At 47.7% G+C, this 13,069-nt stretch overlaps 1 protein-coding gene across 1 annotated transcript in view; it reads left to right on the top strand.

Annotated features, from left to right (window-relative positions):
• AFF3 (ALF transcription elongation factor 3) overlaps positions 1–13,069 on the top strand; it is a 582,468-nt gene that overhangs the window by 519,460 nt on the left and 49,939 nt on the right. The window contains exon 12 of the mRNA XM_055539447.1: positions 5,883–6,069. Within this exon, the coding sequence (XP_055395422.1) occupies positions 5,883–6,069 (187 nt within the window). The remainder of the gene's footprint in view (positions 1–5,882; positions 6,070–13,069) is intronic.

Here is a 13,069-nt window from a genome sequence, read left to right as displayed (position 1 = left end):
TCATAAGAAGACTGAAAGATGGAGAGAAGGCAGGTCAGCCGAGAACTCTGGGCTGAGGAGAGACACGGCAGTGCGCTCCCTGCGTGTGTGTGCCTGCGTGCATGCTCAGTCCTGTCCAACTCTTTGTGACCCCATGGACCGTAGGCCACCAGGCTCCTCTGTCCATGGGATTTCTGGGTGTTCACGTTTCCTCATATAGCCTGGACCAGTGGGAGAAGCTGGCAACCTGGAACTTTTAGATGTTGCAGCTCATTCCTGGAGAGTGAGTTCGAGGTAACCAGAGGAAGAAAGGGAGAAAGGACTTTCTGGAACAGAAAATAGCATATACAAATGTACCCAGGTTGTCAAAGTGATGAGATTTATTATAGCTGAGGTTTGGGGGTGGACCCATTGAGGAATTGCCAGAAATTTAATTAAGGCCAGACCATGAAGAGCTTCAAAAGCCATGTTTAATACAAGACTTGTTCCTAGAGGTATTACAGAGTTTTGTTGTGGTTGTTCAGTCACTCAGTCATGTCTAACTCTCTGCGATCCCATGGACTGCAGCACGCCAGGCTTCCCTGTCCTTCACCAGCTCCCGGAGCTTGCTCAAACTCATGTCCGTCCAGTCGGTGATGCCATCCAACCACCTCATCCTCTGTTATCCCCTTCTCCTCCTGCCTTCAATCCTTCCCAGCATCAGAGCTAACAAAAACTTTTAGTCCAAGACCAACAGTCCCGCCAGTTTTATATTTTGGGGGATAATTCCAGCAACAGCAAACCTCCTGTGCCAGCTTTTCCATGGTCACATCTCCTAATGTGGTTATCAGAGCCTCCCTGTTGGCTCAGCGGTAGAGAGACCAGCTGCCAATGAAGGAGAACCAGGTTCCATCCCTGGGTCAGGAAGAGTCCCCTGGAGAAGGAAATGACAACCCACTCCAGTATTCTTGCCTGGGAAATCCCAAGGACAGAGGAGATAGGCAGGCTATAGTCCATGGGGTCGCAAAAGAGTCAGGTACAACTGAGCAACTGAACAACAGTGTGGTTATAGTTTTAGATCAGTTGGTATCCACAGAGACACCATCAGGAGAGGAGGACCAACGCCAGGCACTGATTACGGTTTAGAGAGCAAGCATGTGTTAGTTCATACAGAGTGCTGAATGAGAAGGAGCTGGACCTCTCCTAAACTGTTATCCTTCAATCCATCTCAACAGCACGCTGGGCATCACAGACACCCACACAGTGCCCGCCAGGCACAGAGCCAGCCTCCACGTTCCTTGTTAGTTCAAAGCTCATGAATGACTTTGGATACTTATCCAGGCCCCACAGTACACTTGGCAGGAGGGCCTGTGCTGTGAGATCTAGGTGTCTGGGGTCCAGATCTCTTCTCTGACCACTGGTACTCAGACTCGGCCCAGGACAGATGGAAGGGGCACGGCAAGCAATTTGTTTAGAGTGAAGCTAAGACACTCCCAAATGGGTATTTGGTCTCGGCCACTCACAAAACAGGCAAAACATTTCTTGAAATAAAAATACCAAAAGGAAATAAACCATCCAGGGGAGAATGGGGCTTACATTACATAGCACATGAAATTTTGAGTATGTTTAAAGACATTCTCTTCAAGGAGAGGTACTAACACTGGAAAAGTACGAGAGGGACTGAAATCCCCTTACTTGTTTTTGGTGGTTTTTTTTTTTTTTTTTTTTTTTTTTAATAGAGAAGAGAGATTGTTTTTCTTGTTTGGTTGCTAAGTCATGTCTGACTCTTTGTGACCCCATGGACTGCAGCATGCCAGGCTCTTCTGTCCCTCACTGTCTCCCAGAGTTTACTCAGATTCATGTCCATTGAGTTGGTGATGCTATCCAACCATCTCATCCTCTGTCACCCCCTTCTCCTTTGCCTCAGTCTTTCCCAGTATCAAGGTATTTTCCAATAAGTTTGTAACCTTTTTGAAAGGCTAAATCCTTATTTTTTCTATTTATTTTTTCATTCAGTAATCACAGTTCAGTTCAGTTCAGTCGCTCAGTCGTGTCCAACTCTTTGCGACCCCATGAATTGCAGCACGCCAGGCCTCCCTGTCCGTTGCCAACTCCCGGAGTTTACCCAAACTCATGTCCATCGAGTCGGTGATGCCGTCCAGCCATCTCATCCTCTGTCGTCCCCTTCTCCTTTTGCCCCCAATCCCTCCCAGCATCAGGGTCTTTTCCAATGAGTCAGCTCTTCGCATGAGGTGGCCAAAGTATTGGAGTTTCAGCTTCAGCATCAGTCCTTCCAATGAACACCCAGGACTGATCTCCTTTAGAATGGACTGGTTGGATCTCCTTGCAGTCCAAGGGACTCTCAAGAGTCTTCTCCAACACCACAGTTCAAAAGCATCAATTCTTCAGTGCTCAGCTTTCTTCACAGTCCAACTCTCACATCCATACATGACCACTGGAAAAACCATAGCCTTGACTAGACGGACCTTTGTTGGCAAAGTAATGTCTCTGCTTTTTAATGTGCTATCTAGGTTAGTCACAACTTGCCTTCCAAGGAGTAAGCGTCTTTTAGTTTCATGGCTGCAGTCACCATCTGCAGTGATTTTGGAGCCCCCAAAAAATAATCACATGTGATCACCTATTATGTCCCAGGCAAGTGTGAAGTTTGTTGACACAAAGGCTTTTATTCCATGATCTCAATAATATCTCCACGTCCACATGTTTTCAAGGGCACCATGATCTGGAAATGGCATAGGGTCCAAGAACTCTCCTAAAAATGCTGTGTCATCACGACAGTCGATCCATGTTATCATTTCAGGAAAAAGTTACTTTTTAACTTAAGTTGAAAAAATTGTTAATGTCTTTGGTATGGAAACATGACAACTAGTCAGCACACTAAAATTCGCAGTTTGCAGTTTTAAATATATAAAGCCTGAAGTCTTCTTGCAGGAGGGTATGCTCAACATGTCTTTTTCCATCGTCTTAAATCCACTACCCCAAAGAGCTTCTCTGGTTTAAGCAAGCCCATCCTTCTCTTGTATCTGCCTGCAATGCAGGGGACCCGGGTTTGATTCCTGGATCAGGAAGATCCCCTGGAGAAGGAAATGGCAATGTACTCCAGGATTCTTGCCTGGAGAATCCCATGGACAGAAGAGCCTAGCAGGCTACAGTCCTTGGGGTCACGAGAGTCGGACACGACTGATCGACTAAACCACCACCACCCTTCTCTTAGTTCTCATCCGCTGTGATGACCATCCCAGGCTTCTTTATTCTGCCACCCTGGCTGCCACAGTGGCTTCCTCTCGTGGCAAAGACAGTCACTACACTAAGTCTGAAATGACCAGCATTCCCCAGTGACCCCCAAAAAGGCTAGTTAGTGGAGCAGGTTTTATGGAGGTCAGGGCAGTTACCTTAACCCAACAACCAAAGCCTCCAGAGCCCTTGCAGACAGGCCTGCCTCCATCCTTGATATTGATTGTCATATCAAAAGCCACTCAGTCTCTACCCAGACCACGGAAACACGGATGTATTCTGTCCTGATCCCAGAAGCAACAAGAGCCTCACAGCCCTTCAAAGCAAGGCAGGAAGAAAACCTAAAATTCTTGGCTCTCCCAACTGTTTCAAAAGCAAATAATAGTTATGCCAGTAAAAGTGTCATTTTAAGTGAATTTCATAATATAAGGAAGGAAAACATAAAACTCTTAAGGCTTTTCTGCCAATCTGATTCAGATCAGAGACTCTGTCTCCCTGGGCTAGTGGGTCTCATTACAACAGGACAGCGGTCATAAAAGAAAGGCGGCACAGTAACTGTTTAACGGACATTTTCCCAGAAATTAAAGGGCTGCTCTTCAAAAGACAGTCAGCTTGCGGTGCAGGCCCCAGGGAAGTGCTCACACGTCGCTGCGTCCGCTGCAGACACAGCGACCAGGTACACCCAACACCAGCCTCAGGCGTCCTTTGTTGTGGGGATGAAAGCCGGACAATGTACCGCTTGGTGATCAAAGCCTTTGACCATCATATAAAACCAATCAAAATGCTCTTAATTTCCTGGACTTCAGCAGATGTCATTCCAGAGTGTGGCAGGCAGACAGATCTCTTTCCTCCAACATGTGTTCTTTGGCTTTGGGGAGTTTTTAGGTTTGGGTTTGTGTTGGTTTGGGTTGGGGAAGGTTTTTGTCTTTTTGCGGTTTTTCCCCAGTGTTTTGGGGACCTGCTGACAAACCGTTAACATGGATCCCAAACGTTCATGTTCAGTTCAGGATCTAACAGCCTTTTCTTCATGATTCTATTGATAGTGGAGCCTTTTCTTTATGATTCCATTGATAGTGGTCACTTTGACTCAGCCCCTAGGAAAAATGGGTTTTAGTTCATAAGGGAAGAAAAAAATATTATAACCCTTAGATCTAACCGCCCCTTCCCAGCCTCTGTCTAAAGATCCAGGAGTCCTCACTCAACCCCGGAACAAACAGCAGGCTGGGAAAGGAATCATTTTCGCTCAGGCAAGGTGTCAAGCTGCAGATGCTGCCTGATGGTGAAGAATTTTGTCGGACTGTTTGGGTACAGACCGTGACACGGGCAGAAGAAATAAAAACCACTGGGGAAGGTTATGTTCAAACTCCGCTTTTCCTTAAACCTGCAATTCAAAACAGTGCTTTGATTTGTAGGTCCATCCGGCAAGATCATTTCTTGTCTTATCATTCTTCTGAAAAGCAAGATCCCAAAGCATTTTCGCCCCCTCCCCCGGCCCCTACACTGAGGATTAATGGGAATCTGTCCCCCAGCAAAGCATTTGTCAAAGATCTAAGGGGCGGGTGGGAAGGGTCCTTTACCTTGCCCTGGCTGCTTTTGCGCTTGAGACCATAAACTGACAAGCTCACTTGCATGCAGTCCTGTTGAAATGGTGGTCACAAGAGGTAAAAGCAAGCCGATATGTGCTGACTCAACATTAAAAAAGTAGTCACTGCATTTTCTGGGTTTAGAGTTTGACCTCAAAAAGGACAGAGTCAGGTGTGTTTCAAGGCAATTAATAACGGACACTGAAGATGTTGGCTATTTTGTGAGTACCAGAACTTTATGGCTCACTGTTTGGGTGGATGCATGTTATTTGCATTTTTGTGGTTAATTAATTGCCGGGAGGAATATCCATGTTTGCTGTTCTCTTTGAGTTTCTAATTTGAGTATAGAACTTCCTGGCAGATTTCAGCGTGGATATGAACATCGAGTATAATTTGAAATGGTATTGCTGTATGCCACCGCACTGGAGTTGAATTTTAAAGTCAGAATAAATAAAAACTGTGTGACTGAGGGATCTCCAGTTCTCTAATAAAAGGCTCAAAGGAAAAGTACTGTTTAGACAGCAACCCAGGGCCTGTAAAGAAGACAGCACTGGACGCTACGGGTGGGGAGAGGTAGGAAGCCAGACAACTTGGTCGGTCCCTCTGTGTCTGGAACCTTCCAGAAGGCCGTGCAAGCACAGAGCAGGACACTGTGCCCTTCCTCACAGCCCACTTCCTAAAATAAAGCAAACAGACCTTTTCGTTCTTTGCAAAATATTTCAAGCATTTTGGATTTCCTGGTTTTTTTGGTCAATGATTGGAATCGGGGATGCATTTGAAAAGCCATTCCCAGAAACAGCAGCAAAACAGGGACAGTCCTCCTGCAGCGACGTCACCTCCTTTTCTGAAATGGTCACACAGACCAGTCACACCAGCCGGTGCCCGATGGCCAGGGGGCAGCAGCCTTCGCTCCCCGTTGTCTTAACCAGGAGGCTGCTGTGACCTTGCCGGTGGGTCTGCCAGCTCCATCCAGGTGACGGCTGGCAGATGTGCTGGCTGCGCGCCTCCGGTGCCCGCCAGCCCGCTCAGCGGCGCTTCCGTGTTTGCTCACTCGGCTTCCCTTCCCTCTCTTTCCTCGCGGGTGGGCAGTGCCGGACTCCAGCCGGCCGACTGCAGGGCCTCCGCACCCTCGAGCAAGGGCAGCAGCAGCGGCAGCAGCAGCAGTGGGAGCAGCTCCTCCAGCGACTCGGAGAGCAGCTCGGGGTCCGACTCGGAGACAGAGAGCAGTTCCAGCGAGAGCGAGGGCAGCAAGCCTCCCCACTACTCCAGTCCCGAGGTGAGTACCTGCGGGCCTCCAGGGGCCTCCCCTGCCTGCTTCTCCCCTGGGGAGCACAGTCGGTCCTCCTCCCAGTGTGGTTCTCACACCTCCCACTGCCCCACTCTCCGTGGCCTGCAAGCTCCTGTGACCCGTATAGGCCACCACTCCCAGGCAGCCTGCCAGGATTGATTTGGGCTCATTTCCCCCAGCCTCCTCCTCAAAGTGCTCCTAGCTAGAGAGCTTCCTTTGAGATCTAGAAACTTCATCTCTTACAATCCAAAAATCTCTATCTTGACTTCCAGAACTTTCCAAACATGCTGTAAACATCACTGACTGGACATAACCTGACGATTGGGGTCAGCGAGGCAATAAGCAGATAGGGGAGCTCCAACCTGAAGTGTGAGCCCCTGTAAATCATGGAGAAAGGAGTTTTGTGGATTAGACATGGCTAGAATCTTACCTTTTTGCAGTTTGTCACAGATTAGAAGAACACGGGCTATAAGTATAAATAAAACCTTTTTAACTGTGTTTTCTTTGTGAAAATATACAGAGAAAAATTAGCATGAACCTGAAAGTAATAATGAAAGCTTTTATAGGTATGATGAGTATCTATGTGGAAGATTTAGGTGCCTCATATAAAAACATGATATGGTCCCGATAAAACCCATTGCTATTTCTACTTTAAAGGGGAAAATTAAATAGTAACTCAGAGCATGGATCCTTGAGAGAGGACTGAGAACACATTTGTCCAGTTTCTGGATTGGTAAGGGTAGACTTTGATTTCTAAAGAAGGAACAAAACAGGCTTCTTCTTAAGTGTATAGACATTTCACATTACTGAGGGTCATAGGATTTTTTTTTTTTTTTGCCTGCAATCCTCTGTACCACTGTGGGGCCCAAATTTCTAAATAAGCTCTAAAATGAACCAAACCCACATGTCCAAACCTTGGTGCTGAGAGGAGAGCACCTTTAAGGGCCAACCAGCCTCACATTTCCAGTTTGTGTGCCTGTGTCTCTGTTTCCCTCCATCTCTCTTGATCTGTCTGTCTGTCTATCTCTATCTCTCTGTATAAGTAAGGGGAAGGCCCTTAGCAACATTAACCTGTAAAAGCTATCTGTTGCTATAACCCTGACTTTCCCCAGAAGCTAAATTATTCCTTCTCTATTATTTCATTCATTCTTCTGTTCATTTATGGTTTTTCAACAAATATTATTGAGTCTCTGCCACAGATACGCTTGGCCCTGGGAGACAGCAATGATCTGACAAAGAAGATGCCTGTCTTCACAGACTTGATATTCTAATGAGAATAATTTGAAACAAACAAGCAAAAAAAAAAACCAAACCAAAACAAAACAGAGGCATTAACTAAGCTTCTTCAGAGCCAGCTTTGTGATCTAATTTGTTGTAAACCTCCAGAATATGTAGTAGAAAGAACTGGGTTCCAGGGACATTGTAAGGGCCAAGGGGGACAGTGGCGGTGGATTAAAAGCCTCAGGGTCTGTGAATGAGAGCCCCCATCCCCGGCTCTTCGTGACTTTGAAGGTTAAATTCGGGAATGTTGAATACTATTTGCATGTTGAAATGTGACTCCTGGAGTTTCTAGATGAGGCTGAAACCAGCCTCAGAGAAGCACGGTTATAAAGGGCTTTGAGCAGACTCCCTCTAAATGTCACTGAAATAATTACAAAGACCTGAACTCCTTGGTGATGAAAGGAAGCACTTGTCATTTCTTCCAGCAGCTATCAGAGCCCCGAGCCGAGGAGGAGGAGGAGGGGAAGCTGCTAACACAGGCCTTAGAGTTTAAGTTACCTGAGGCATGGGTAGGTTTCGACTTCTGGCTTCTCCTTGCAGAGGGAGTGCAGAAGTGACAGGTGTAGCCACAGAGCATGTGACTTCTCTCTACTGGAAAGGAATGTATTCCTTGGAATAAAAAAATTAAGGGGTTTGGGACTTGTTTTTTTTTTTTTAACATTTTTTCCCAAGACGACTACAGACACACACCCTTCAGAAATACAAAGAGGGAATTCCCTGGCGGTCCAGTGGTTAGGACTCCGTGCTTTCACTGCCAAGGACATTGTGGGTTTGGTGTCTCATTGGGGAACTAAGATCCCACAAGCCATGTGGCATGGCCAAAGATTTTATTAAAAAAAAAAAAAAAGAATTACAATGAGTTTGCAGAATGAACATTGCAAAGAGGGGAAAGAAGCATTAAGGGCCGACTGTACGGCAGCCCTGCTCTCGTCTGCCCTGAGCTGGCCCAGGTCCCCTGACAGAGAGCAGTGAGACCCGTTTCCCTGTCCCCCACAGGACCACCCAGTGGTCTTCATAGCCACACACCTCCCATTCCACCGCAAAGACCTGTTCCTGCTGCTTTGCAGCAAAACGTATCTGGCCCTCCTTTCCCCTTTCAGAAATGTCCTGATATGAGAGCAGGAGATCCTCATGATGTCCCAAGACACCTGCATCCTGCACCCTGCCCCTCAATGTGCCAGCACTGGGCACCTGCTTGGCTCTCCTGAGTCTCATCCAAGCTGTGTTTCTGGCCCTGGTTGTAGAAAACCACTGCCTTTCACACACATCACCATGGCATATAACCCCTAGTCTGCGAGTGGGCATGGAAGAGACACTGGATTCAGTCTCTGCGGCCTGAGGTTTGCTTGCTTGTCATCAGACTAATTTTTTTCATTTGAGTTCTTTCTTCTTTCTTGGTCTGGGACATCCTTTCATACCAGAGCTTGACCAGGGAGCAGGAAGGGGTGGGGGGTTTCGTTTTGCCCCTCCATTAGCACATTTGCAGCAGCACACAGAGCTCCTTAGACCAGTGTTCCAAGTAAAGGGACAGCTTGCTGTGTGAACAAGAAAGAGCCTGGTCACCGGACTTTATTTGACTGCACGTGGGATCTTTAGCTGTGGCCTGGGAGCTCTTAGTTGCAGCATGTCGGACCTACTTCTCTGACCAGGGATCAAACCTGGTCCCCCTGCATTGGGAGCACAGAGTCGTATCCACTGGGCCCCAAGGGCAGTCCCTGGTCACAGGATTTTGAGAAGAGCCAGGATAAAGTGGGTTTCACCCGTTTCTGTACTGCAGGGCACCACTCAGCCCTCAACATCACTCCTGTAAACAGTGTTCTCCATTGTGGTGTTTCCCAAATATGTCCAACCATGGTAGGCTTTCTTCATGGGCTAAAAGCACATTTTGGAAAATGCTGCCCTAGATCATTCTTGAAAATCTTCAAAAATACAAGCTATTCATGGATTCAACAAGCTTCTCCTTAATTAGGCATCTATGGGGTATGTGGCAGTGGGTACCCTGAAGGTTGTAGATGAAATAGAGACTAGAGTATACCCTGGAGGGCTTGTGCATGAATCAGAGGGAAGATTGATCAGAGAGGAGAGTCCTGGCTGGAAATACACACTGCAAGCCAGCAAACAGGCAAAAGCGCTGGGCGGAACCCCAGGGGATGGCTCAGACGGTAAACCAGAGGCAGCAGCCTGCCAGGCAAGGAGCTCCAAGCCCCAAGTCTGCCTTCCTCCCCTGCCACCTATTTCTTGGCTGTTTAAGCTTCCTTGGCCACAGTTTTTTCCCCAAAATGGCAGATAATCTCCCACTGTCTAATCTGTGAGGTTTTTCTGAGAAGTAAGTGACAAACAGGGAGAGACAGCTCATCGTGAGTTATTAGTAGCAACAGGGTCATAGCAAGCTGCCCCTCTAACCTATTATGGGTCCTGCAAGGGATACAAAGAAGCAGAAACCTGGCCTCTGCCAGAAAGCAGTGTTTGGCTTTGTTGAAGACGCAAGATTCATATACATGAAACAGACATGGATATCAAAAGATGATGCCATTAAGGATAATGGAAGGCAACAGGTATTATCTGGAGAGTTAGTGGTGTCTTCTCCAAAAGTCAGATCAAATTCTATCATTTGAAGACCTGACATTTCTCAAGTGAAACAAGGTCCCCTTTTCATGAGGCTTCCCCAGAGAGTAATGGGAGCTTAAGGGAATCTGATCTCTCAACTGTGACAAGCCTGGGTTTAGTCTTGCTGGTGCCTGGTAGCTCTGCAGCTTTGGACATGTTACTTAACTTCTCTGAGCCTCATCTAAACACTAAGGCTGATAGTATCTCTTATCTATGGATTAAATTAGATGATACATGTGATGTGGGAGCACACTGGGTGTTACAGCAATGAAAGATGCCTGTAAGATGATGGCTGCCTGAGGAGTTTGGATTTTGTTCGAGAGGCAAGAGGAGGTCATTGTAGATCCTTGAGAAAGGGAACATAATTTAGCAGTGTACTGAAAATGGTCCTGATTTCTTTGGCTGTGAAGGGCAGAAAAAATGACTCTGCGGCACATGGGGCAGCGGGCCCTTACTCCATTGATTAAATCCTCCCCTCGCTGTGAAGACTCCCTCCAGGGAGTTTTAGTGGGAGTTTCCCTGTGAGCCGCTGTGTTTCGGCTCCAGGCAGGCATCTGTGTCCTCGCATGTAAGAGACGTGAGGTGTGGAAGGCTCAGGACTGCGGGGACGAGGATGACCAGGGGGTGGGGGGCGGTAAGTGGCAGATGCTGCCATAAATGTGTCCACCCAGTCCAGTGTGTGCCCCCTTCTGCAAGGCGCCTTCAGCATCTACTCACATTACTGGGCCCCATTTATCTGGGGAAGCTGAGGCACAGAAGTCACTGACCCAGCCAGGGGTCAGAGAGAAACGGGGCTGGGGAGGAGACAACCTCAAAGCCATAAATGTGTTTGCCACCAATTAGCCTTCAGGGGACTTCCCTGGTGGTCCAGTGGCTAAGATTCCAAGCTCCCAATGCAAGGAGCCCGGGTTCAATCCCTGGTCATGGAACTAGATCCCACGTGCCACAATTAAGTGTTCGAATGCCCCAGCTGAAGATCCCATGTGCCACAACAAAAATTGAAGCTCCCGAGTGCTGCAGCTGAGACCCGGTGCAGCCAAAATGGATAAATAAATAATTTTTAATTAAAGTAGCCTTTCGTCACACTGAGCTCCCCTCAGGGCAGGCGAGAGCTCCCCCTCCGCAAAGAAGCCATTCTATGTCCTGCCACCCTGCTTCCTCCGTCACTTCACTGTCGAAGGATGGACCAGGTCAGGTGGGCTCTGCAGGCTCCGTTGTTCCCTGTCTCTGCAGGTGCCACATTGAAGCGAGGTCAGAATTTACAAAATAAAACTCAGAGGCGTGAAACAAGATTTTATCATTTTGATTTTTTGCCTCTTGTTCAGGAGTCCTGGCCTATGGGTGGCATAAAAACAAGAAAAGCAGAACATCAAGTCAGAGCCCAGACTCCCCATCAGGGTCACGAGAGAGTCCCCTTCCATGCTTGTACCCCATGGGGATGCTCCTCGATCCTCATGGCCCCAGGAGCAGGGCCTGGGATCTCCGTGCTGAAATGCCTCACAAGGAGACTCCCATTAAGATTTCCCGGAGGGTGCCTTCACAGCAAAGGGAGGATTTAATCACTGGAGTGATCATCAGTGTGCTGCAGGGTCATTTTCTGCTTGTGGTCACTTGTTGCTCCCAGTCCCTCGACACCCTGCACTGCGGTTCCCTGAAGCACAGTTGGTCTCGTCTGCTTGGAGGGAACCAGCAGACTGTCCACAGCCCCTGCCTCAGCTGCAGTGCTCACCGTCCACACTCTGCGGCCCCAGGCCCTGCTGGCCCTCTAAAGGCTTTCCATCTCCCTGACCCGTGCCCCAGACTCAGCCAGGACCCCTGGGTCTAGAGCACTGCCTGCCCTCCTCGCGCCTCGCCGCCCTGCCGCAGGATCCTTTCTGCATGAGGCGGTGCCCCAAGTTCTGCTCTTAATACCAACCTCTTTGTTGAAAACCAAATCTTGACACCTGAAAGCAAGCATTCAGAAATTACGATCTTAAAGAACAGTGGTTTTCTCCTGCCAGGGAGCCTGACTTGCTCTAGGCTTTAACAAACCAATATGAAATGCAAAGCTAAGCCATTGTTCTTTATTCTGGGCGGTATCTAGTTCCACCACCCCACCCCACCCCCACCTCACCCAGTCATCAGAAGCCATGAATTTATAGAGTGGAGGACGTAGGGAAGGAAACATACATCACCTTAATCACGCCAAAATTCTCCCTCATCTCACGAATTAAAAACATTCTAGCTAAAGTTCTGTGGGGCTTCCCTGGTAGCTCAGCAGTCAAGAATCCACCTGCAATACAGGAGATGTGGGTTCAATCCCTGGGTCAGGAGAATCCTCTGGAGAAGGAAATGGCAACCCACTGTGGTATTCTTGCTTGGGAAATCCCATGGACAGAGGAGCCTGGCCAGCTACAGTCCATGGGGTTGCCAAAAAGTCAAACATGACTTTGCAACTATACAGCAACAACAAAGTTCTGTACTTATCAATATACCTCTTTTCTACTAATAATCAGTGAGGCTGGATAAATGGACTTTTATTAGAAATCAACAACATTTACTCCCATAAGAGAATTGGTTCTTAACCTTTCAATAAGACATAGATCCCTAGAGAGGTAAATGCAAACTATGCAAACTATTCTCTCCCCAAAATGTGTCTACATGACCTTTGACCTTCTGTTACAGGGCATTCCCTGGCCTCGCCTCTCCCCCAGAGCCAATCTGTGGGTCAGAGTTTAACACCTGGAATGCCCAGGATTTGCTCTAATTTAGCAAAACTGTTTACAGGAGAGGTTTTCATTGTCACCTCCTCGTCTGAAACATTTCGGGCAAAGTGTGATGGAAGGGGGTTGAGGATGGACGAACCAAGTCCAGCAGGGTCCACTCAGCCCCCTTTTTGAATTTCTCCCCAAATTACAAGTCTCACCAAAAAAAATGTGTGCTTCAACACTCAAGGTCTCCTAACTACACCCCAGTTAACTTTCATGGGCTCTCAAGTTTATGCATGTCTGTATAAATACAAAAAATATACACTGTATAACACTCAAAAGTGCTGGAAATGGGTCCTAATGAGGAATAGGGGGGTCCTCTCATTTCTCAAACTGCCGCACTGGCATTTCAG

This window comes from Bubalus kerabau, chromosome 11 (genome assembly GCF_029407905.1).
Source record: "Bubalus kerabau isolate K-KA32 ecotype Philippines breed swamp buffalo chromosome 11, PCC_UOA_SB_1v2, whole genome shotgun sequence".
In the NCBI taxonomy this organism is placed as follows: domain Eukaryota; kingdom Metazoa; phylum Chordata; class Mammalia; order Artiodactyla; family Bovidae; genus Bubalus; species Bubalus kerabau.
Note: the sequence above shows the minus strand (reverse complement) of the source record. Positions and strands in the feature narration are given on the sequence as shown.